At 34.1% G+C, this 27117-nt stretch overlaps 1 protein-coding gene across 11 annotated transcripts in view; it reads left to right on the top strand.

Moving 5' to 3' along the window:
* The window catches only part of STAG1 (stromal antigen 1), a 393923-nt gene that overhangs the window by 135928 nt on the left and 230878 nt on the right, over positions 1-27117 (top strand). For 9 of the 11 annotated variants that reach the window (XM_025449001.3, XM_035704782.2, XM_049099671.1 and 6 more), the window contains one exon: positions 7840-8004. The exons of 1 other annotated variant lie outside the window; for it this stretch is intronic. In XM_025449001.3, coding sequence (XP_025304786.1) covers positions 7840-8004 — 165 coding nt within the window. Of the gene's footprint in view, positions 1-7839; positions 8005-27117 lie in introns of those variants that run through there. One more of the 11 variants, XM_049099676.1, reaches the window with a different exon arrangement.

Below are 27117 nucleotides of genomic sequence, written 5' to 3'. Positions count from 1 at the left end.
GAACCATGGACATCTCATTTAAACTGTTTTTAATGGGATTCGAAGCATGAATCTTCCTCCACCACCAGTTGACAGCATTGTATTGGGATGTTGAAAAATACATCTTAAATACTGTAAGTTCTTTGAAAACCGTGTGTGGTAGTGTATGGAAGGATAAACTTTTTAATGTATCTGGTACATAGTAACTGCATGATGAATAAAGAAATAAAAGTTGTGTTGAATAGTGAAAAAAAAGTCTCTCTTCTCAAACCTTGTGTTCTGTAGATGGAATTAGTTTGTCTTTGCTAATGGTTAGATTCAGGTTCTGCATATTTGGCTATAATACCACTTAAGTATCACTTGAGCTCTTAAGCAGGAATTCTGGAAGGTTAAAGTAGGCGAGACTCTGTAAGACGTGACTTAGAAATTAGACATGCCCCCTGGGTTGAGACCGGTATTTGGGAGGAGATCCACTTTGCTATTAATTTAAGAAAGATGGGCATCCCTGGGTGGCTCAGCAGTTTGGCGCCTGCCTTCGGCCCAGGGCACGATCCTGGAGTCCCAGGATCGAGTCCCACGTTGGACTCCCGGCATGGAGCCTGCTTCTCCCTCTGCCTGTGTCTCTGCCTCTCTCTTTCTCTATGTATATCATGAATAAATAAATAAATATTTTTTAAAAATTTAAGAAAGATTTCCTAGGCAAGAAGTAGTTGGGGTAGATGGGGTTAGTGGATCACGTTTTGTCAGGAAGATGTGTGTGTATGTGTGTCCAGAATCAGTAAGCATTTAGAGATGTCTTCTTAGCTAGATCTTTGCCGTATCTGTGGTCTGGCAGCCTCTTGTGGGAGACATACCTAATGGCCTGAGATTCAAGGATAGGACTTCAGTCAGTCCCTGGGGTAAACTGATAATGGTAGGATGGAACTCTAGTTCCAGAGGAACTGGTTTACTGGCTAGGTTACTAAGGTATTAGTAATCTGTGAATTAAGGCAAGGACTCTTGAAACAACTAAGCAACTTTGATGTGGAACATCATCTGTTTCTTTCATCTGAGCACTTTGGATCCTTGTTTAGGAATGGGAATACACCTACAGGCGGTCTCACCTTTGTGGCAAAAATGAGTAGGGAAGGGAGCCTGTTAAGTCACAAGTTAATAAAGGGTTACATATGTAGTATTACCTGTTAAAATAACTGTCAAAATTCTTAAATTCCCCCTACATCTCTGGCCCCCTGCCAGACTCCAAGCAAACATGTGATTTGAGTGGGATAAATGTAGTTTATATGTCTGAGATGGGGATTCTTCTCAGGACTGCAAAATTGTATCCTTTGGGTATAACCTGAAGATTGATTGTATGTATCCTGTGTTGCATTATTACCTCCTCTCTTCTTAACCTTTATTAGGGACAGTCTTTCTGAGCATCTTTTACTGTTTATTACTGTCCGAATTTGGAATATGGGAAAATCACTCTTGGGATAATGGGAATAAAATTGATGGATCTTAGATTAGATGAAATGGATTTTTGTGATCTTTCCCCCCTTTATGATCCATTCTAAAGGATCCCGGGTGTGAGAATTCTGGCTTATTTCCTCTTTACTTAGGGAGTTTAGCTCATATTACCTATATACTATATATGTATAATAATGTATGTCTATGTGACACGCAGAAACATTTCTACACATACACAGGCTTACTTGTCATTGTGTTATTTGTAATTGTAAAATATCCAGAATAAAATAAATGCCCATCAGCAAGTTAATGTCTAAAAAAATTACTGTATGTCTGTTCAATGCAACACTACAGCTTTCAGAAAAGAATTGAGGTATTCTCTAGGACAGACTATAGATTGACTAAAAATCTGTGAAAATAGAATGGTGCAGAACTGTGCATAAGTAACATAAAGTATAATAGATATGTAGAAATATATAAGAAATATATATGTATATAATATATTTGGGTTTTTCCCCATTTTTTTTTATTCTGGTGAAATACACCTAAAAATCTGCCAACTTAACCATTTTCACGTGTACAGTTCAATTGTATTAAATACATTCAGAATATTGTGCAGTCATCACCACCATCTCCAGAAATTTCTTATTTTATTTTATTTTATTTTATTTATTTATTTTTTTAGAAATTTCTTATTTTAAAACTGTAACTCTAATAAATAAGACATGAGGATACAATGTTGAGCATAGAAAATATAGTTAGTAATATTTTAAGAATTTTGTACAGTAACATAACTAGATTATTTGTGGTGGTCACTTCATTATATATATTAATATTGACTCATTATGTCGTATACCTGAAACTATTATAAAATTGATATACTTTAATAAAAACAAAAATGTAAAACTCTATACCCATTAAACAATAATGCCCTATTTCTGCTTTCCCTCTGGAACCAGTTTCTATCTATGATTTTGAATAAGTACCTTATATAAGTGGAATAATAGTAGTATTTGCCTTTTGTGACTGGCTTCTTTTACCTAGGATAATGTCCTCAAGGTTTACCCATGTTGTAGATTATGTTAGAATTTCCTTCCCTTTTAAAGTGGAATAATATTCCATTGTGTGTATATACCACATTTGCTTATCCATTCATCCATCAGTAGATACTGGGGTTGCTTTTAAGTGTGGGCTATTGTGAAGAATGTTGCTGGGTGTACAAATAAGTTTTTGAGACCCTGCTTTCCGTTCTTTTGGTTATATAGTTACATGTGTAATTGGATGATCTTATGGTACTTTTATTTTTAATATTTTGAGGCACTGACATACTGTTTCCCACAATGGCTGTACCATTTTACATTCCCATCAACAGTGCATGATGGGATGTGGAGAATTCTGATTGATGAGAAATCAGAATTCTCCATATCCTCTCCAAGAAATGTTTTCTCTTTTTTTGATAGTAGCCATCTTAATAATTTTTAAAAATATTTTATTTATTTATTCATGAGAGACACACAGAGAGAGGGGCAGAGACACAGGCAGAGAGAGAAGCAGGCTCCCTGCAGGGAGCCTGATGTAGGACTCGATCCTGGGACTCCAGGATCACGCCCTGAGCTGCTTATCTGCTGAGCCACCCAAGCATCCCATAGTCATCTTAATAATTGAGGAGTTCCATCTCATTGTAGTTTTAATGTGCAGTTCCCTAATGATTAGTGAGATTGATCATCTTTTCCCTGTGCTTAATGGCCATTTACATATCTTATTTGGAGAAATGTCTAGTTAATAAGTTTTTAATATATTATGGATATTAATCCCTTATCAGATATGATTTGTAAATATTTCTTCCCATTCCGTGGGTTGCCTTTTGCTCTTTACCCATTGAGTGGTTTTGACACCCTTGTCAAAAATCATTAAACCATACATATGAGAGTTTGTTTCTGGGCTCTCTTTTATATTCTACTGATCTATATGTTTGCTTTTATGCCAACACCACACTGTTTTCATAGTGTATTTTTGTAATATGTTTTGAACTCAAGAAGTGTGAGTCTTCCACTGTTTTTTTTCCCCCCTTAAGATTGTTTTGGTCATTTTAGTTCCTTTTGGGATTCCCTGTGAATTATAGAGTGTTTTTCTATTTCTGCAAAATGGGTAATTTAGATTTTGATAGAGATTGCATTGAATCTGTAGGTTACTTAGGGAAGTATTGACCTCTTAAGAATATTCTTCCAGGGGATCCCTGGGTGGCGCAGCGGTTTAGCGCCTGCCTTTGGCCCAGGGCGCGATCCTGGAGACCCGGGATCGAGTCCCGCATCGGGCTCCCTGCATGGAGCCTGCTTCTCCCTCTGCCTGTGTCTCTGCCTCTCTCTCTCTCTCTCTCTGTGACTATCATGAATAAATAAATAAAATCTTTAAAAAAAAAAAAAAAAGAATATTCTTCCAACCCATGAACATAGAATGGATTTCCATTTATTTCTTCTTTTTTATAAAAGATTTTATTTGAGAAAGAGATAGAGACTGAGAGAGAGCAGGAGCAGGGCAGAGAGAAAAAGGGAGAAGCAGGCTCCCCATGGAGCAGGGAGCCTAACATGGGGCTTGATCCCAGGACCCTGAGATCATGACCTGAGCTGAAGGCAGACGCTTAACCAACTGAGCCACCCAGGTGCCCTGGTTTCTTTTTAAATTTCATATGCATTTCTTTGTTTATATGACATACAAGTACTGAGTAGTAGTGTTTGTCTCTTAGGAAAGTAGATTGTGGATTGAGGGTAGGGGTGGGCAAATTTTCATTATAAAACGTTAATCACCTTTTGATTTAGGCCATGTGAGTGTATAACTTATTTAATATGGAAAAATAACATTTTGTTTCCTCTCTTCAAACATACATATATGCATACACAACACACACACACACAGAAACATGTGCTTGCATGATACTGAGAAAATATTTGTTACTCTGAAGAGTGAGCCCAGATACAAGACTTATTAGGAGGAGCCAAAATCAAGAGTCTAGCTACAGAGAATGAATGCATGAAATGTTTTTAGGCAACTTTATTAGCCTGTAAAGAGGGATTTGGTATGGTAGGTGACTGAACAGATAGTAAATAATAGCCTTACTTGCCATGCTGAAGAGTTTGGATTTTAAAGTGATGGTTAGGAGGGTCACTAAAGGTTAGAGATGTGATGGAATTACTTTTGTAGTATAAGAATTACTGTGGGTATAGTATTGGAATAATGTGGGATCGTTCAACAGAAATAAGATGTGAGCCACATCTGCAACTTCATATTTTCTACTAAGATCCCCCAAAAATGGGTAATAAAATTAATATATCTAATATGTTATTTCCTCATGTAATTAATATAACATTATAAGTGAGATATTATATATGTTATTTTTCATTTTAAATCTTTACAATCTTGTGACTATTTTATGCTTACTGTCCAGACATTTTATTTTTGACTAGTCCTATTTCACCTTCTCAGCTACATGAGAGTAGGGGCTACCATGTTAGTGCAAGTGTAGACAATCGAGGCCTAGTCAGGAAATAGTATCTATTCTAGTAATTGGAACAGAAAACTTTATTGTGAAGAATTATTAAAAATCCTTAGTCATGTGTCATTTAGGAATTGCAAATTAAGATAACAATGAGATAATAACTGTATATCTATTAGAATAGCTGAAATCCAAAAACCTGACAAAGCTGTCAAGACTACAAAGCATTAGGAACTCTCATTCATCATTGGGAATGCAAAAATTATATCTACTTTGGAAGACATTCTGGCAGGTTTTTCTACAAAGCTAAATGTAGTTTTATCGTATGATTCAATAATAATCATCCAGGGCACCTCGGTGGCTCAGTGGTTGAGCATCTGCCTTTGCCTCAGGTTGTGATCTCAGGGTCCTGGGATCGAGTCCCACATCAGGCTCCTTGTGGGAAGCCTGCTCTCCCTATGTGTCTGCCTCTCTCTCTTTGTCTCTCATGAATAAATAAATAAAATCTTTAAAAAAAAAAATCATCCTAGATTTTTACGTAACTCATTTGAAAATTATGTCTGTACAAAATGCTATATATAAATGTGTATAGCAGCTTTATTCCTGTCAAGAAATGGTGACCAAGATGTCCATCATTAGGTAAGTGAATGGCAAAATGTGATGCATTCATACAATGGAATATTATTTAGGAATGAAAAGAAATTGGCTATTCAGCCACTAAGACATAGATGAAACTCAAATGTATATTGTTAAAGTGAAAGATACAGCCTAAAGAGGCTACATATTGTGTGATTTAACTATGTGAATCTGTAAAAACTAAAACTATAGTTAGGATCAAAGAATTCATTGTTTGCCAAAGAGAAGTGGGAGGGTAGAGTAGGAGAAACACGGGGATTTTTTTTTCAGATGATGAAAACTTTTCTTTGATATTATATTGTGCATACATGACACTGTACATTTGTTAAAACCCATTGAACTTCACTGAAAAAGTGAATTTTATAAGTATAGATTTTATAAATTCATTTAGGAGGTTAGGTGGATACTAGGATGGAATGTAGCACGTGACAAAGCAGTCTACCTCTTTTTGAAGTATTTGAAACCATGTCACTGGAGGGAGTTGGGCAGGAAGTTGCTGACTTAAGTAACTTTGGAAATGAATTTGTAATACTAAAATCAAAGAAACTACGTTGTATATATAAGCAATATAATCTGGTTAATGAAATTGTTTCTTTTGGGGTATGATTGAACAGTTCTAATACTGCATACTAGTGGGTGCCAGGTTTGTCACTGTTGGGTTGGGACCATACCAATTTATTTATTTAAATAAATAAATAAAATATAAATGAATATATTTACATGTATATAGAGAGAGCACATATTTCTTTGCTTTAGAGCCTAGAAGAAAGGACACTCAATATCAAGAAACAAAACCTATTGCCCAGATCTTCTTCTGATATCATTCTCCAATAAAAGGAACTAGAGTCCTTGGAGTATTGGCTGGTTTTTAAATTGAGGAAGGGAATATATAAGATGAGCCTGCAGAATATTATGCTGTCAGAACGTAATTAGTAAGACACATAAGTACACACACAGATGGGCGTATGTGAAATGGATGTAAGAGCCAAATAAAAGATTTCCCAATGGCCAGAGCTGAAGCAGGTTGAATAGTAGAACTGTGTTGAATTATAACCCAGAGGATAAAATAAATTCTAATGAATCCACATTAGTTTAAATGATTGAATGAATGAGAACAGACATGTCTCCCATACTAAAGAATTTCTAAATATATGTAAATACTTCTGCCTGAAAAAAATGTTGAATAACTCCCCACCTCTTAAATGTGGGATGTATGAGGTATCTTTCCTCCAAAAGTACACTATGGAAGGGGGCGGAAAAGTAACTTTACAATGGAGAAACCTGACAAACACCACCTTAGTCAATTGATTAAAGTCAGCATTTACAGTAATAAATCATGTTGGTAGTGTATACCTTTGATATGAGGTGAAAAAAAATCTTCTCCAAACCCTTATCTCAGTGTAGTGATGAGAAAAACCATCAGACAAAACCTAGTTGATGAACATTCTATAAAACACTTGGCCAGAAATCCTCACAACTGTCAAGATTACTTGAGTCTCAGAGACCTACCTAACAGGTAAGAAATATAGGGAGGCAAAAAATATCTGAAAGGACAAAATCCATGTGGCTTATTGATAGAGTTTCAAAACGTGTGTATTATATTTGGCAACACTATTTTCATTGGTAAGTTTGGTGAAGCAGCAACCGTGATGAGTTTATATATGAATGAAATTTATGGGAATAATAATAGTGACTGCTGGTGATTCTATCAAATTGCCCATGGCTTAAAGGTTAGACATAAAGTGGTAGCTAATGTTGAGTTTTTTTAAAAAATTGGGGAGATGGGATGAGTATCAATTCCGTCAAGGCAGGAGTGTTTGTATAGTTTATTGTTGTATTTCTAGAACCTAGAACAATTTTAAATATGTTCAGTGTATGTTTGTTACATGAGTAGTAAGAAATACTTGAGGATCTATATAGAGAAGTTGAATATGCAGTATTTCCAAGTTAAATTTTATTGAATGAGGTTTCTGAGGGAATAGACTATTGAGGAAGGTATAAAGAAAGAGATGTAAAGGAGGCATGGTTAAAATCTTCAGCATTGGCATTATTGTTGTGTAAAACACTAACTTCTTTTTAAATTTTCATGTCTTATATAAATTACACTTTACCGTTTGCAGTTTGTTTTTAATTACTAAAAGTTGTAAAGCTTCCTTTGGTCAGGAATTGTATCTCTTACCTGTAGGTAGTGCTAAGTATTTATCACAGGGTCATACATAACTGAGGTATTCTGCATAAAGCAAAGTGTACCTGTGTTTAATTTAATGTTTCCCTCATCTTTTTATCAGTCTACAAATAAGAAACCTCGAAAATCTCCAGGAGAGAAGAGTAGAATTGAATCTACTGTTAGAGGAACAGGTCGTGGAAGAGCTAATGGGCACCCTCAACAGAATGGTGAAGGGGAGCCTGTCACATTATTTGAAGTGGTGAAATTGGGGAAAAGTGCAATGCAGGTAAATTTTAAGTGTTTTTATTTACAAAGCAGTACACCTATGTGAATCCTTTTAAGTGACATTTTACACATCTTGCTGATTGTATAACATTGAGAAATTTATCTTAAAAACTTTTGTTTTCTAAATAGTATTAGGAAAGGCACTTTAGATTACAGTGTACTGAGTAAAATGACTTTTGTATAATAGCTACCTAAGAAAATTTTTATTGCCATAGTATTTTTTTTAGAATCAGGCTTAAAATAAGTAATATGTGTACTGAAGAATATTTCAAATAAGAAAGGGTATAAAAAAGGATTAAATAGTGAACTAGGAATAACCATAATTAATATTCCATAATTATTTTGTGTATGTGATCTTTTATAAACTTCTTATTCTCCCTTCTCTTTCCTCATTCACTTAACATAATTACTAAATATTTTGCAAGAGCTCATAATTATTGGCTTCTTACTAAGTTAGTGTAAGGTAAACCATAATTATTTTGCTATTCTTTTAGTGCATCTTTACATTTTTTTTACTGTTAACAGAAGTCATTCATGTTTACTTCTTCAGTTCTTATTTTCGTTTAAAATAGTTGAGGTAAAACTATTTGGTGAAAGGTTATTTCTTAACTGTGTAATACATAAATACATTCTACTCTCCAAAAAATTTTACTAGTATATCTTTCACCAGAGTCTGCCTAGCAACTGAATACTTTATATTTAGAATCTATTTGGTAACATCGGTGAAAATTGTATTTCATTGTTTTATTTATTTACTTAGTTATTTACTTTTAAAGATTGATTTATTTATCGAGGGAGAGAAAAATCCAAGCAGATTCCACACTAATCATAGAGCCTCACACAGGGCTTGATCTCATGACCCTGAGATCATGACCTGAGCTGAAACCAAGAGTTGGAGGCTCAGCAGACTGCACCACCTAGGTGTCACTGTAATTCATTATTTTAATCTGCATTTCTTTGATCACCAATAATAAAAGTTCAGCCTTTTTATTCACTATTTATTTGCTCATTTTTTATACTTAATTTTCAGTTTCTTTAAAATTTAGGTAACTTATGAAACAGGTTTACTTTTAGAACTTTTCGTTAGTATACTTTTTATTTTTTAACCTGTATTTCCTTTTGCATTCCTTAAGGGAGTTTGGTGTTTACTCCTTTTTATGTATGTTACCAAATTGATATGTTCAAGGATCTTGGAATTCATGTGGGAAGAGAGGGAGGTGGGGTAGTGTGATGATGCTAATGGTAAAAGAAATACAAAATTTCCAGTTAATTTGAAGCAATGGTCAGACTCTTAAGATACATAAGTATAATTTTAAAATAATGACCTTTAGCCACAAAGCTTGATAGTTTCTTTATTATACTTCAGTAGAAAAATTGTTAGCAAACTATAAATATTTTATTTTTGAAGGGTATTTTATGGCTTTCCACTTTTAGGTGGAAACTTAAGCAGAAAAATGAAGGAAATTTATTTTTTATTTTTATTATTTTTTTTATAGATTTATTTATTTATTTTAGAGAGAGCATGCCAGTGTTGAGCAGGGGAATGGGCAGAGGGAGAGAATCCTCAAACAGACTTCCTGCTGAGTGCAGAGCCTGACATGAGGCTTGATCCCAGGATCCCAAGATCATGACCAGAGCCGAAATCAAGAGTCGGATGCTTAACCGACTGAGCCTCTCAGACACCCCAAGGAGGTTTAGTTTTATGTATAAATTTAAACATTGCATTTCAGTATTTGCTTTCATTTTTTTCATGTAAGATTTTATAAGATCTTTGTATTTATAAAGGTAATTTTAATGTATATTGTATTAAATCTCAATACCAGCTTCTTAAAATATGAAAAATAACTTCAATATTTAATGTAACAAAATCTGGTCTAGAATTTGAAACCAAATAATGACTATTTTGTAATTTTTTTTCATTCAGGATTCTAATTATGGGCATTATTTCCTCTGAATTTACTTTTTAATTTTTAATGTTTTTATACTATTCCTTAACATTACTGGGCCATAATTTATTTAAACAGTTTTTATTTCACGTGCTTTATTCTTAAAATATAAACTACACTACTAAAACTAGTTTACTATTCATATAAACCAGAATAGTTTTATTTTATTAACCATAATATTTCTTTAAATAGTCAGATATCTATCTAAAATGTATGTGTGGGAGTGTTTTTGTAACATAAATTTCTGAAAGTAGTTGCTGAGTAGAGGGAATGCATATTTAAAAAATTGATGTTTCTTTTATTGAAGGTGGCACACTAATCTCACTAATCTCACTATTTATTACCTCCTCATTTCTAATGATAGATGAATATTAAAAAGAAAATACAGACATTAATGAGTTTAGAAATTAAATGTTTGTGTGCTTAAAGTAGAAGATAGTCTACAATGATGAAGAGGATTGGGTTTAGCATAGAGAAGAAGGTACTTACAGCCAAGAATTTGGTTTTTGTGTGTTAAAAGGACTCAAATTGTTCCATGAAACAGAGGAATAGAGTCAGGCTTATTAGTACATGAAGCCAGGGCCTAACATTAGTCTCCATACTTTTAAGGAGACTGAAGAAAGGCACTGATAACTGTTGCATAAGCTAAAGCATATGTTTAGGGGATTGTGTATCCCAGGTTACCTTTGAGACTCCTAGTTTATGCTTGTTGTTTATGTAGTTATCAATAGAGACTCTTAATACTCAAGAGGGTCCTTGGTTGGATAATAATCTAAAACTTTATTTATGGGAAATCAAGAGCTGAGAAAAGGGAGAAGACAGGCATCGTTCTTAAAATGAGGACCAGAATTGAAATGTCTGCTTAACTAAGTTGGTGACTGGGTCTATAAAAATTCACCATATTATTTTAAAGCTGTAAACTCTAAACCTGCATTATATGATCTAGTTCTGCAGTGGAATGACCAGGATAAGCAGAGATAATCACAAAACTTCAGATGGGGAGGGATGAATAGTAAAAGAAATAAATAGCAATTTAAGGTACTAGAGAGATGAAAGGAGAAATGGTATCTAACAAAAAAGGGAATAAATTTAATTAGTTTTACTGAGGGAAAGAAACTACAGTAGATGCCATCAAAGGGAGAATTCAAAAATTGACATTTATTAGGCGTTCGTTTAGAATGTAGTCCGGAGAAATAAAGAAGTAAATGTGAAAGAGCAGTTGCGTGACTTTGGTATGTATTGAAGGGCTCAAAATATGCTAGAGGAAGAAATCAAAGGGAATAGAAGAGACATGGTTTTTAGGAGATAATTTTAGAAAAATTTCTTAGGCATATTTCCTCAGATCCAGAGTTTGTTCTCAGGAGTGAGCAATGTAAGTAAAAATAATTACTTATTTTTAAATAGTAGAGTATAGCTGCAGAACATGAAGGATTAAAAGGGAATCTTTAAATAATTTCAAGGAATATTTGATCCTATTGTCTGACCACAGTGCAAATAACATTGAAATACAAAAAATAGATTCTTCTGAATTATACTTACAGATATGGTTAAGAGGTTATATAAAGAGTTGATGTGTGAATGTTAATTAAAATACTGTTAGTAAAAATATTGAGGCCAGTTAAAGCACTAATTGAATAAATATACAGTCTTAAATGTATTAATATTAGCAAAAGCAGTTGAAACTAGAAAAAGAGCAAACCTAAGGAAATTAAGAAGAAAGAGAAATAATTAGGAAGGAAGGGATAAAGTAGAAATGGAAATTAAATAGAGAAAGAAATTGTAGAAAAGGCCAATTAAATAAAAATAATAATGATTGGGGGTCAATACATTTTTAAAACCTAGAAATTTTATCTGCATAAAGGTGGTTTACTATCCAAGGATAGTAAAATAGTTTTAATAGTAAACTATTATACTATTAAAAAATATTTTACTATAATATACCAGATAGACATGTTTTAGAAGGGAGAACTTATCCTTATGTGAAATGTTTAGAAAAAAAGCATTTGATAAAGTTTAGGTGATGTTTGTGATGAACAGTAACTCTTAGTGAAATAGGAACAAGAGGGAATTTCCTTAGCTTGGTAAGGAAGATATAAAATTATACGTACTTATAGAATATGGAACTGTCTTTGCAGATTTTTCAGGATAAATTATAGACTATTAGAACTAACGAAAGTGTTCGGCGAAATTCCTAGAAAGAAAATTGACATTAAAAAATCAGCCTTCTGTGCAGCAGTAATAATCTATTAGAATATGTAATAGGAGGCAAGAGCTCATTCAAATAAAGTGCTAAAGATGAAATAATAAAATTTTGGCTATAACACTATAAAATACTGTGTCTCACTCATCAGATTGAATAACATTAAAATAGTAGAAGATACTAAGGGTAAGTAAAGCTATAGAGTGCCAACTATTGGGAGTACAAATCTGTCTAAACCCTTTGGAAAAAATTTGGCATTATCAAGAAAAGTTGGATGACCTATCCATTTTTCATTCATTTTGTAAATATTTAATGAGTGCCTACACTGTGGAAGCCATCTTTTTATTCTTCTTTGATTTTTTAAAAAAATTGTGACTACTTTGAAGAAAAGCAATTCATTTCCTAGATGTAACCTCTAGAAATTTTTTTGTGTATATAAAGGAGGCAAATACAATTCTTTTTATTGTTTTGCATATAATAGCAAAAAATACATTTAGAACCTAAATGTATATGAATTGGATAATCGATAAATAAAATGTGGTATTTGGAAACTTAAGTTTTCTGTAGTGATTGAAATGAGTGAACTAGAGCTATAGGTAGGTACTGTTATGCATTATTTCAGAAATGCAGAAATGCATTTTAAAGAACAAAGCAAAGCTACAGAATGATACATACTATATTGTACCACTTATGGTAAAGTGTAAACACATAAGTTCAAATCAAGTTTATGATATTGTTTACCTAGAAGACAGAAAGAGAATGGGATCAGATAGGTCTATGTGGGGTGCTGCAACTGAAACTGCAGAAGAAGGAAAAAGAAACAAGTGTGGTCGTAAAATATTAAGTGTTGTTGAAGCTGGGTCCTCTTTACCTTGTCTATCGTGTTTATTGTGTTATCTGAAATAAAAATAAGTGTTTCTGAAATGCTTCCCCAAACAAGGTCTTCTTTAGTATGTTTGGAAAATGACTGCATCCTTTCCCCTTTGGAGAGGTACAAAATGTGAAAGCTTTGATTAGATTTGTATTGAAGAACCTGATTACTTTTGTTTATTCAGCATTCCATAAACCCTTGATTCCTACAACTATTTATGGCTTTCCTGTCTTTTCTCCCTATCAGAATTGTAAAGAATCCATTTCACTAGCTGAATAGGTACTTATGCACCTCTTGTAACCAGAGGCTGTATATTCAGAACTAAAACCACAGTTTTGTCCTCAGGGAAGCATATTGTAGAATACTTTAGTAAGAAGATACACAGGGTGGGTTGAAAACATGAAAAATTCACTTAGGCCTATGGAAGGCTTGCCTAAATACATAAAGTTTGTACTGTGACTTGAATGATGGGTGGGAATTAGATAGGCAGCAAAGAGTATTTCTTATGGTAGAAACAAGACATGAAAAGATGAGATCTATACCTTTTACTGTAGAGGGCATACAATGCTCTAGTAAAAATAGAGCTAAGAGAAAGGTTAGATTCTGTACCTTGAGTGTTTTGATAGGCAAAAAAACCAAGAAGACAGAAAAGCCATACATAATTGTAGGAATCAAGGGTTTGTGGGATGCTGAACAAACAAACAAAAAAATCAGGTTCTTTAATACAAATCTTTTCAAAATCTTCACATTTTGTGCCTCCAACAGGGGAAAGAATGTAGTAATTTTCCAAAAATATTGGCTACAGAAGACCTTTTAGTAAAATTGATGGCATTTTAGAAAGAAAAGGACTTTATTGATGAATGGTAGCATTTTTAGAAATACTTTCCTGGATGCAGTTTAGATAATGATTTGGAGGTTGTAGGACTGGAATCAGAATCTTTTTACTGATCCAGATTTTTATTAATCAATTAGGAAGAAATGCATGTTTAAATTTAGAGTGTCAGTGAGGATGAAGAGGAAGTGACAGAGTCTACAAATATTAAGGCTATGGCGTAATTCTGAAAGATGAGAAAAAGGAAAAAATCTAAGGTGATTTCTAGTTTGACTTGGTGGTGTTCACCAAAGAAAATTTGCATGACGATAGGTGTTGGAGGATGGATATGGAAATAATTTGGTTTGGACATTCTTACTTTTAGATATGTGACACTGAATGCATGTTGAATTTTGGAACATTCATGTTATTTACTTAATCTAACTGGTATTTTTTGTTGTTGTAGTTATGAGCTTATTAGCATTTGAGTGAACTTCTGTAATCCATTGGTATTTGAATTCTGTTCCCTCAGATATCAACTAAAATGTTGGATTATATAGGTTATTCATTAACAAAAATTCATTAAAAGCTGATTGTTTCAGGCATGGGGTTAGGTGCAAGAGATACAGATGAACTAAACTTGTCTGATCCTTGTCTGCCTAAACTTTCTAATCATAGAAGGGAAAGGAAATCCTCCATACTAATCAAATGGTCTGTTAATATACCATCACAAACCATTGATAAATACTAATTGTCTTAGTGTACTACTTACTAATAATAACTTCTGTGAATAGGAATTGGAGTTAGACTATAAATGAGATGTACCTCCTGACACAATTTAGTCTTCTGTTTGCTTTTGACATGTGACTCTGAAGGGAAAACTGGTTTTGTCCATTTCAGTATGATTGGAAAAGGAGAGATGTCTTAGGGGATAGTCTGTGATCAGTCATTCTCTCTCCCTTAGAGAGGAAGCTTTGTTCTGATGTAAAGGAAACTTGAATTTTTAAACGCCATTGATTTCTTCTAGTCCCCCACATACAAATGATGTTGCCAAAATCTCAACATATAAAATACAGAGAAATTCTTCCTCAAGATTTAGCTGTGTGCATTTTACTGACTACACTAAAGAAAGTGGAAAAGCACCTGTGAGTTTATTTAAATGTCACCTGTTAACTTGTGTTTGAACTCATAGTTATGATTTCATAGAAATTGCATACATTACTGAGCCATTAATAAAATGGATAAAAGTGTTTCATAACAACAACTGAATTTCTAAATGTTCATTGCAAAACTTAAAAGGTTCAATAAGTATTAAAATGGCTGGAGAATATTGAAGAAGTGTAATTAGAAAAGAAATTCTAATGAGATATTAGGAGAGAGCAAGTATATCACTGACTGAAATGAATCTGACAAAGATGGCCAGAAGATATTGAAGGAAGGAAATATTACAACGAAGATAGTGAGGAGTAAAACCTTAGAGAATTAAGCAGATATAAATACTAGCTATGATTAGTAGAATTAGTCAAAATATAACATAAGAAATACGTGTTTATATCTATGACTACTGCTGTAAGATATTGGATAAAGGATTTAAAAATCATAAAAAAATAAAAATCATATAAAAATACTAAAACATTTATTCTGATTTTTAAAATTTAAATTCAGTTTGCCAACATACAGTATAGCATCCAGTGCTCATCTTGTCCCATGCCCTCCTTAATGCCTGTCACCTGATACCCTATCCCTCTACCCGTCTCTGCTTCTGCAACCCTTTGTTTCCAGAGTTAGGAGTCTCTCATGGTTTCTCTTAATTTTTCCCCAGTTTCTCCACCTTCCCTATGGTCCCTTGCACTATTTCTTATATCCCACAGATGAATGAAACCATATGATAATTGTTTTTTTCCGATTGACTTATTTCACTCAGCATAATACCCTCCAGTTCTATCCACGTCTGTGTAAATGGCAGATATTCATCCTTTCTGATGGCTGAGTAATATTCCTTTACACACACACACCACATCTTCTTTTCCATTCATCTGTTGAAGGAAATCTTGGCTCCTTCCATAACTTGGCTATTGTGGACATTGCTGCTATGCATATTGGGGTGCAGGTGTCCCATCATTTCACTACATCTGTATCTTTGGGGTAAATACCCTGTAGTGCAATTGCTGAGTCATACATTTAATCTGATTTTTAACATCATAATGAAAAATTTAAATTTAACATAAACATCTAGAATAAGCTTAGCTGAAGTAGAAAACTGTAAATAGATGTTTAAACAAGACAGAAGTTTATTTTTCTCATATATAAAATAGCATAGATACGTGATAGTTCCCACGGTAGCAGGAAGTTGTCTAATAATTGAAATTGTTAATATTTTAACAGTCAAAATGTACATAATCACAGTTTCAGTAGCTATATATTTTGATATTACTAAAAAATGAAATTTGTATATGAAAGGAAGCTGTGGGCAGCACAGTTGTAGATACTCACCCATGCAGCACACTTTGGGTTCTGTTACAAAGCCCCATGAGTATCTTTCTGTCCTATCCAGTTCTTACTCCTATGTCTTGATCCTAATGAGGAGTTTACATTAATAATGACAGTCAGCCACATTACATTTCACATGTCCCATGATTGAGTTGATAATTTAGGGGTGGAGGTGGAAGGGGAGGAGTGCTACTGGTGCCAGGCCCTGGGCTCTTGAGGTGAACTCTCCATTCTAGACCTCTTAGTTCCTACAGATAAAGGCAAACAAGAGTGGCCAGAGCCTGGTAATGCCTAACAATTGTACCTTTGTGGACATTGATTACCTGTACAACCTCAAATGTGACAGAAATGGTATTTGAAGGTCCAGTAGTACAACCAGATGTTATTTTGCCAGTGGGTGAACCTGATGGTCATCCATGATTTGGAAAAAGAAGACCTGATCCTACAACATAGCATCTTTGTTGGAATAGCATCCCTGCTAGGATGCCTGTGCCTTTTAAAGGTAGGCTGGGAAGCTAAGCTGCAGAGGCTCTTTTGTGACTGTTGTTTGATAACATTCCACATACATGCTGGTGGTACACTATAGGCAGCTCATTCTGTATTAAGCAGCAGTAGAACACCTCTGGGAAAATCCTTGATGAGATGGACATTGCTAGCTCTGCCTATTTTGAATCTTTATTTATTTATATTTATTTATTTATTCAGAGAAAGAGAGAGAGGCAGAGACACAGGCAGAGGGAGAAGCAGGCTCCATGCAAGGAGCCCGACACGGGACTCGATCCTGGGTCCCCAGGATCACACCCCAGGCTGAAGGCGGCACTAAACCACTGCGCCACTGGGGCTGCCCCAGCTCTGCCTATTTTGAGATGAGGGCTAGGGATGAATTACTCTCCCAGGATGATAGCCTTCTCAATATACACTTCTGTGGAAGTCCCTTGCTGGTAATTTTTACATGAATAAGAAATCCCCTCTCATCCCTTATGGACATTTGACAACTAGCCCCCGTGTTATCATTGTGGTGGTCCTTTTGGCCATTGTTGGTAATATTGAAATCCTGGTGCTCATTATCAATAGGAAGAAGGGGAAGATTGGAATCAAGGACTGGGGAGTTAACTATATAGTCCAACATAGGTCTATGTGGGGATGGGTAAGAGGATAGGATTCAGGACCACATCAGGGTAAAACTTGTTTCTTGGCCTAAAGCAGGTACTTCCTCTACTGCTATTTTTTGTTCTCTCTTGTCCCCTCCATCTGAACAGTTGTGGTCCCTGGGCCATCTCTCTTTCTGGCTTTATGTCCCATCCTCTTTTGAAGAATTCTTCTAATATTCCTTTTTCCTCTTGGTCCAGAGAAAATAAATCCTGGTCCAGAGAGAAGTAAAGGCAGACACAAGAAGTTTTCATTGAATGGTATCTTTGATTATGTTTAAAAGGTTAAGATGATATCCCAGGATTGTTTAAAAGTGATGGAATACCTTTTGAAGGCTTAAATGAAATTAGGTGAGAAACTGTTTTTCTTTTTTGAGTTTAGGTTACTTTTATTTGCTATATCTCATTACAGAGGAAAGATTAGCAGCTTAACCCTGGATTATCTGCTAGGTCATGTGGTCTTCTTGATAAGCAGAAAATTTGGACTTACATAATAGCCATATTACACTCTGTTATTACCACCACCAGATATATTTCTCGCTTAAAGGGGATCTTATTTTAGTGGCCTAAACACTTTTTTTTGGGGGGGGGGGGAGCAAGCAGACTGTCTAGAAACTGTCAGTGTTTATTCTTTAGCTCACCGTTATTATAGCTGATATTAGTAATATTATATAAAAATGTACATATTTGGTCTTTGGTAATTTGGGGGAATTTCTTAATATAATGAATTTAATAAAATATGAAGAAGACATAAGGAAAAAGTTTGAATTTGTATAGATTATGCCTCCCAAAACCACAAACAGCTTGTTTTTTGGATCCTAGAGGAGGATGTATGTAAGAGGCAAAGGAAATAAATAGAACTTCACAAATAATAATTGGATGAATGAAATCATTACATCAGTCAAGTATTATCAAACCAAGGCACATACCTTAGAATCATAGCATCTTAATTTGATCTTCAGAAACCTTCAGATTTTATAGCCTAGGATTTTCATAGAAATGATTATATATTTTTATACCGTAATCATTGTTAGTCCCTTTTAGAGATTTGGCTGAATTACCTTTAAACTCCTTCATTGTTTAAGTACCATGGTCACGTCTTATCATGTGCGTATTTTAAATTGAGATTGGAACTGGTCCAGGATATTTCACAGTCAGCTTAGTGCTTTAAAACTTTTAGGTTATTTGAGAAGAGTAAGGAAGTTCTAAACATAAACTTCATTTCTCCTAGTTTCTTTGTGTTTGATTATGTAGTATTTGAATTATTAAGTTTTTTTTTAAGCACTCTAGTCCTCCACTTTCTTAGAATGAAAAGTAGTAATATATAGAATATACAGAATGTTTTAGGACAGAAGATATAAATTGTGTATTTCATAGGTATTTGAAAATCTTCAAATGATAGGTTAATATTTACTTAAAAGTGGTTTTGGGGTTTTTATTTTTTTAATGGTTTTTACATAATTACAGTGTCTCTCTGAAATTAACTGTGGATCTTTTAACTTGTTCTCAAAAATTTTAGCAGCTACGTAGGGTAGCTCTAAAAATTAAATTACAAATACTGGTGGCTTATCATGATAGACTTTAACTTCTCATTCTCTAACCATTCTATACCAGAATTAGTGGTACTCATCTTTTCTTCATGTGATGATTCAGGGATCACTCTCCTTCCATTTTCTGGTTCTTTTTTCCTTTAGAGCTTCAATGTAGTTTCCATTTGGATGTTAGAATAGAAGAGAGCATAGAACAGTACCTACTTCTTAGAAGCTTTTGGCCCCTCTGTTTACATTCCATTAATGGGAACTTAGTGCATACTAAAATGATCTGGGTAATACAGTTGGTGACTGGGTACCTGCTTTCCTATTTTAGTACACACTGTGGAAAGGAGAACACAAATTTGTATGCCACAGTTACTTATAGATGATTAGAGCAGAGGTATTATTACATATATTTGTTTTTAATTTCTTTAGAAGACAGTACATTATAAAAGATGCTGTTTAGTGTTAGGATAAGAGCATTAACTGCCTATAAATTATTTAGAACTAAAGTCCTAAAGGAAGCTAGGAACTCTAATTAGGAATTTTTACAACCTCTATTGAGTCATATCCAAAGTTACCTACAATTACGCACATGTTTAGCTTTGGGAAAAATACATTGCTATATTGTTCTAGTACTTGCTGATATCAAGCTGTGGCTTTGAGTGTTTCAGATATTATTAATTTTCTTCATGATATCCCCTAATCTTTCAAAGGCATCATCCACTTATATCATCTTTTATACAGATGTTCAAGGACTGATCAAGTAAGTAAAGATATGACTGTTACTATCTGTGTATACATATATTTGATTATATATCAGTATAATAGTTTATTTTATGAAGTCATTTTTAGTTAAAATGGCCTTTATGTACATACATAGTTGTATATATTTGTCTTATTGGTTATAACTATTTAAATACATATAAAATAGGTTGTTTTTTTTACTGGCTTTATTACTAAAGAGGGAACCTAACTTATATTAATGCTTCTGGCTGAAATACGTTACTTATACTTTCAGTAATTTAAATACAGAAAACATGCTTAAATAAAGGAATTGAGGTATTAATGAGATTTCTTCCTTTTTTCACCTCAGTAAATTTGGATTGAGTGCACTTGTACAATTTCTTACTCTGTATGCTAACTTTAATCATATATAAAGTAGAACCCCTTCTCCTGCACCAAAAATATTTAAAATTTCTTTTCAACCTGCTGAAGAAAATTATATATATCTGTTAATATAGTTCCTTATTTTGATAAGCTTTTGTCCTAAGACTTTGAGATAGAAAGATGGAGGAGATCTCTTTCCTTCTGGTGAGGACCTTTGATCTAGTATAGGATTTGTTAACCTGGAGTCAGTGCTAGAATTTTTGGCAGGCATGAACATAAATGAGAAAAAATAGTAAAAGATTTGGAATTGATTTTAAAGAAATAAGAGGAAGCCAATCTAGGATATTTAAAAGAATTGTTAATGACATTTAAGATTAAATTTGTAGCAGTGTCACATTATTTAACTGTTTGATATTCCTCCTGGAGCTCTTTAACCAAATATTAGAAATATGAATTTCCTGTTCCGTATAAAGAACAGAAACATAGGTTGTGATTGGTGTGAGGGACTTCCTTTTTAGTTGTTATAGTCTTTTGAGGGTTTTGAATTAGTTGAAACAAAGACTGATCTGACATAGATAATCTTAGAAAATATCTTGTAGATATTGTGCTGTTGGCAGCATCATTAGGATAGGATATGACTGTCTCTTAACTGGGTGCAGAAAGGACTCAGCTGAATCTACTTCAGGAAGGATAAAAACCCCATATCCCCTCTTAAAATTCCAACCTTTACCCATCACTCAGAGATACTTACCTTGTTATATTCTTTGCTGGCTTCTTGTAAACTCTATCATCGTGTGATATTAAACTTGATTATGCTTAGGTTTTTTCTTTTCATGTGTTGTAAGTAGATCTGACAAATATTAAACTATATTTTTATTAAAAATATATTTTACTCTCTCTGTATATGTCTTTTTCAGACATTTTATTTATTTAGAGAAAGAGAGAGAGAGTATGAGTAGGAGGAGATGTAGAGGGAGAAGGTGAGAGAAAATCCCAAGCAGACTTTGCGCGGATCTCAGAGCTTGACATGGGGCTCCATATCTCGACCTGAGATCATGACCTGAGCCAGACAGAATCAAGAGTTGGATGCTTAATTTACTAAGTCACCCAGCTGCCCCTATTTTATTCCATATTTTAACAAGGAAGAATATGGTTAATAGGACTGAACAAGGTTATTGTGCATGATCTGATAGGAACTCATTTACCTATTATATCCATAGCCTAACTTTATTTCTTACGAATATATTAATATTTTGTAATTTAGGTATCTTGATTTCAGATGACACATAAAAGAGAACTCAATGCTTTGAAAGAGTTTTTGCCAACTTTATGACAATTCATGCAGCAACCGCAAGATAAGCACATTTACACTGTAGTTGTCAAAATACTCTGTCATCATATCCACTCATATTTCCTTTTTAAATTTTTTTTATTTAAATTTCCTTAACATATGTATTATTAGCTTCAGAGGTAGAATTCGGTGATTCATCAGTTATATATGACAGCCAGTGCTCATTACTTTAAGTGCCCTCCTTAGCCCATCACTCAGTTACCCTATCTCCCCAACCATCTCCCCTCCAGCAACCCTCATTTTGTTTCTTGTAGTTAAGAATCTCTTATGGTTTGCCTCTCTCTGTTGTCCTCTTGTTTTTCCTTCCTTTCCCCTATGTTCACTTGTTTTGTTTCTTAAATTCCATATATGAGTGAAATCATACAGTATTTGTCTTTCTCTGACTTCTTTCACTTAGCATAATACCCTCTAGCTCCACCCACCTTGTTACAAATGGCAAGATTTCATTGTTATTGATGCCAGAGTAATACTCCATTGTGTGTGTGTGTGTGTGTGTGTGTGTGTGTGTGTGAGAGAGAGAGAGAGAGAGAGAGAGAGAGAGAGAGAAACATCTTTATCCATTTATCTGTTGGTGGACATCTGGGCTCTTTCTATATTTTAACTATTGTGGACATTACTCCTATAAACATTGGGGTGCATGTGCTCTTCATTGTTTTTATCTTTTGGATAAATATCTAGTAGTGCAGTTGCTGGGTTTTCAAGTGGCTCTATTTTTAACTTTTTGAGCAACCTCCGTACTGTTTTCCAAAATGGCTGCACCAGTTTGCTTTCCCACCAACAGTATAAGAGGTTTTCCCTTTCTCCACACTCTCATCAACATCTGTTGTTTCCTGAGTTAATTTTAGCCATTCTGACTGGTGTGAGCTAGTATCTTTTATAGTCCTTGTTTTGAATTCTAGTTCTGACGTCTTACTTATATCTGTAATTGTTAAATCCCTGGCAGTGAGTACTGGCTCCTGTTCTTTCTTTTTTGGTGATCGCTTTTGCATTGTCATTACGTGCAGAAAGGAACAGATGAAGGAGAGGGAAAATAAAACAATAGAAACCACAAAAACAAAAAATATCTACACTAATCAGAGGATAATAGAAACAAAAAGAAAAAAAAAGAAATCAAACTATAAGTAGAACAGAACACAACTATTAACTATATCCTTGTTTATTTTGGTCTGTTTGTTAGAAGAAGGAAGTAGAATACAAAATAGCTAAGAAATTAAAACTTTTATATATAGAAAACATAAAATTGAAATAAACGAAAAGAAACCAAATATTAAGAAAATAAATATATAACATAAACATAAAATTAAAATTTCAAAATACTTTAAGAATTGATAGGAAAATAGTTGAAAAGTAAAAAATAAATAAGTAAATAATAGATAAATAAATTAGACTAAAGATAATAAGACAAAAACCATAGATACCGTTCGTTTTCCTCAAGAGCTGAAATTTTGTAATTCTCTGTGACCTGTAAACTTTGTATTAGCTCGATGTTCTTGCTGTTCTTCTGTTGGAGGGGCCTGTTGCATGATTTTCCAAGTGTCCCTGCCTGGAAGGAATTGCACCCCCCTTGCCAGGGAGCTGAGGTCAGTGTAAGTGGCTCAGGATCTCACTGTGTCACGCTGTTCTGCTCCCTGAGGGTTTTCACATCCATTTGTGGGGGGCTAACGAAAATGGCAAAGCCTCCCATTTCTAGCAGGGGTGCTGAAATTTCACGTCCCCCACTCTTCAGTGAGCCTTCACAGAAAAGCAATCAGTCTTGTCTCCCTTCTATCCCTCTGACCTGGGTGTTCACCTAGCCTGTTACTCAGCATTTTTATCTCAGGCACAGAACCCATTTTGAGTCTCCAAACTATATCTACTCCTGCAATGCAGATCTGTGCTGTTCCTCCCAGGGGAGGAAGGGGGGATCTCCAAACACCTTTGCATTTTGCTCCACCTCTTTCTGGAGAATAAGTGCCTGTCCATGCAGTGGTTTGTGGTTTATGGTTTATGGCAGTACCAAGCAGAAAGGAGGTGCCTACACTTGCTGTTTGCAGGCAGTGTCTTTGCTTTGATGCTTGGGAACTCTGCCACCCTTGGGCACCTTGAGAATCCTGAATCCACGTGGTCCCATCTGGGATTCCACCTCACTTTGCCCCCCAAGCACTTTTCAGGAGGACTTCTAAAAGTTTGATTTTGAATTCCGTTGCTTATTACACTTTCCAGGAGTTGGCTTACGTAGACTCTCCCCCCTTATCCTGTGGTTTAATTTCCACTATTTCACCTCAGATTCACATCTCTGCACCTTGTACCTTGCAAAATGTGATTGCTTTTCTATTTGTAGAATTGCAGCAATTCATTTTTTTCTCAGATCTCTGGTTAATTTCACAGGCATTCAGAATGACTTGATAACTATTTAGCTGAATTCTAGAGACCAACTATTTAGCTGCAGTTAGGGTCTGGGTCCCCTAGTTCTTAGCTATCTTAATTCCTCCTCTGAAAATATCTATTTTGAAATGCTAACAAATTGGACAACTTAGAAGAAATGGAGACATTCCTAGAAATATAAAACATTGAAAACCGAATCTGGAAGAAATAAGATAATGTTAACAGACTGTTTGCTAGCAATAAAATTAAAATAAGTAATTAAAAAATAAATAAATTCCCACTGATGACAACAGGTCCACGACCAGATGTTTTCTCAGGCAAATTCTACCAAACACTTAAAGGAGAGGTAATGACTATTCTTAAAATCTATTCCAAAAAATTTTTGAGGAAGGAAAGCTTCCAAATTAATTGTATCGTGCTAGCATTACCCTGATTCACAAAGCAGGTAAGATATTACCCCAAAAGGGAAAACTAAATCCCAGTATCTCTGATGGACATAGATGCAAAAATCTTCAAAAAATATTAACAAGCCGAATCTGTCAATACATTAAAAAAATTCATTCACCATGGTCAAGTAGAATTTATTCCTGGAAAAAAAAAAAGAATTTATTCCTGGAATACATAGTAGCTCAGTATTTACCAAGCAAAGAGTGTGATACATTACGTTAATAAGAGAAAATGTTAAAACCATACAATCTCCAGAAAAAGCATTTGAGAAAGTACATCTAGTCATGATAAAAACCCAAGAGAGGGATCCCTGGGTGGCGCAGCGGTTTGGTGCCTGCCTTTGGCCCAGGGCGTGATCCTGGAAGACCCGGGATCGAATCCCACGTTGGGCTCCTGGTGCATGGAGCCTGCTTCTCCCTCTGCCTGTGTCTCTGCCTCTCTCTCTCTCTGTGAGACTATCATAAATAAATAAAAATTAAAAAAAAAAACCCAAGAGAAACAGATTTAGAGGGAACATATCTCAACATAGTAAAGCCCATATATGAATAACTCACATGCAATATCATACTCAATGGTGAAAACTGATGCCCTTGCCTCTAAGATAAGAAACGGGACAAGAATGTCTACTCTTACCACTTTTTTTCTACATAATAATGGAAATCCTGGCCAGAGTAGTCAGTCAACAAAAAGAAATTAAAGGCATCCATATTGGCAAAGAAGTAAAACTTTCAGTATTTGCAGATAACATGGTCCTATATATATATACATAATCCTAAAGACCACTCAAAACTACCAGAACTGACAAAGGAATTCAATAAATCCTAGGATTAAAACTTAGTATACAGACCTGTTGCATAAATATACACTAATAATGAAGTAGCAGAAAGAGAAATTAAGAAAACAGTCCCCATCCCATTTACAGTTGCACCAAAAAGAATGAAATACTTAGAAATAATCTTTACCAAGAGATGACCTATACTTGGGAAACTAATATTGATGAAAGAAATTGAAGGTAACAAACACATGGGAAAATAAGTCTATGCTCATGGATTGGAGGAACTAATATTTTTAAAATGTCAATATTACGCAAAACCATCTACAGATTTAATGCTGTTCCTATCAAAATGCCAACAACATTTTTCACAGAACTGGAACAAATAATCCTAAAATTTGTATAGAACCACAGTTCTACACAGAAGACCCAATATTGCTAAAGCAATATTGAAAAAGAAGAACAAAGCCAGAGATACCAATCTCAGATTTAAATGTATACTATAAAACTGACACAAAAATAGATGCAGAGATAATTGAAACAGAATAGAGTCTAGAAATGAGCCCATGCTTATATGGTCATCTATGACAAATGAGGCAAGAATGTACAATGTGGCAAAAAAAAATCTTTCCAACAGATGATTTTGGAAAAAGTGGATGACTACGTGCAAAAGAATGAAAATGGACCACTTTTTTACATCATACACGTAAACTCAAAAAGAATTAAAGACCTGAAATCATAAAATTTGCAGACAAACAGGAAGTAATTTCTTTGACCTTGGCTACAAAAATACTAGATATGTCTACTCTGTCAATGGAAACAAAAGTAAAACTAAACTATTGGGACTACACTGTAATAAAAGTGCTTGCACAGCAAAGGAAACAAAAATACAAAAGGGAATCTACTGAATAAGAGAAGATACTTGGAAATAATATGTCTTAACTAGGGGTCAATATCCAAAATACATTAAGAATTTATTAAGCTACACTGTAAAGGAGCAAAAAATCCAATTAAAAATGGGCAGAGGACCTGAATAGACATTTTTCAAAAAAAAAAAAAAAACATACAGACAACCAAAAGACACATGAAAAGATGCTCAAATCACTATCAGGGCAATGGAATAAAAATCACGGTGAGATATTCTTTTTTACCTATCAAAATGTCTAAAATAAAAAAATAAGTGATGGAAAGATTGTAGAGAAAAGGAACCCTTATGCACTGTTTGTAGGAAATAATTGGTATAGCACTATGGAAAGCAGTATGGAGATTCCTTAAATTAAAAATAGAATTCTCATATGATTCAGTAATTCCATTTCTGTGTATTTGCCCAAAGAAAATGCAAAGACTACTTTGAAGAGATATGTATACCCTTATGTTTATTATAGCTTTATTTACAATAGCCAAGATATGAAAGCAATCTTAATGTCCAGTGATAGATGAATGAATAAAGAAAATGTGCTACGCACACCCATTGCTCAGCCATAAAGAAGAGTTAAATCTTGCCATTTGCAACAACATGGACAGACCTAGAGTATAATGCTATGTAAAACACAAAGAAAAACAAATATGATTTCAGTCATGTAGTATTTATGAAAAAACCAAGTGAACAAAGAATAGTGAAGAAATAGAAAAGACTTAAAAACAGAACAAACTGGTCGTTGTCAGAGGGGGTTTGGATTGTATCAGGGGTGTGAAGTACATATAGGAGAATAAGTGTATACTTAGTTTTGATAAGCACTGAGAAATGTATAGAACGTTTGAGTCATTGTATTTTACATCTTGAAACCAATATAACACTATGTTAATTATACTTGAATTAAAAATTAAAGAAAATATTCATTTACCAAAGCCCTGGTAACAGTAAGACTTCTCATTTTATAATAGTATTTGTCATTTTGAAAGACAAAAATGGTGGCATTTTGAATGTTTCTTTGATTATAAGTTTTCTTTGATTCGAAGTAACTCAGGTTACATTTTTTTCTGAAATATTTATTGTCCAGTTACATTTCCTTTAAAAGTATAAAAAAATTCATTCATTTATATAATACAGAAACAATAAAAATTTTAGGGAT

This window comes from Canis lupus, chromosome 23, assembly GCF_003254725.2.
Source record: "Canis lupus dingo isolate Sandy chromosome 23, ASM325472v2, whole genome shotgun sequence".
Classification (NCBI taxonomy): Eukaryota; Metazoa; Chordata; class Mammalia; order Carnivora; family Canidae; genus Canis; species Canis lupus.
This window is presented reverse-complemented; position numbering and strand designations above follow the sequence as displayed.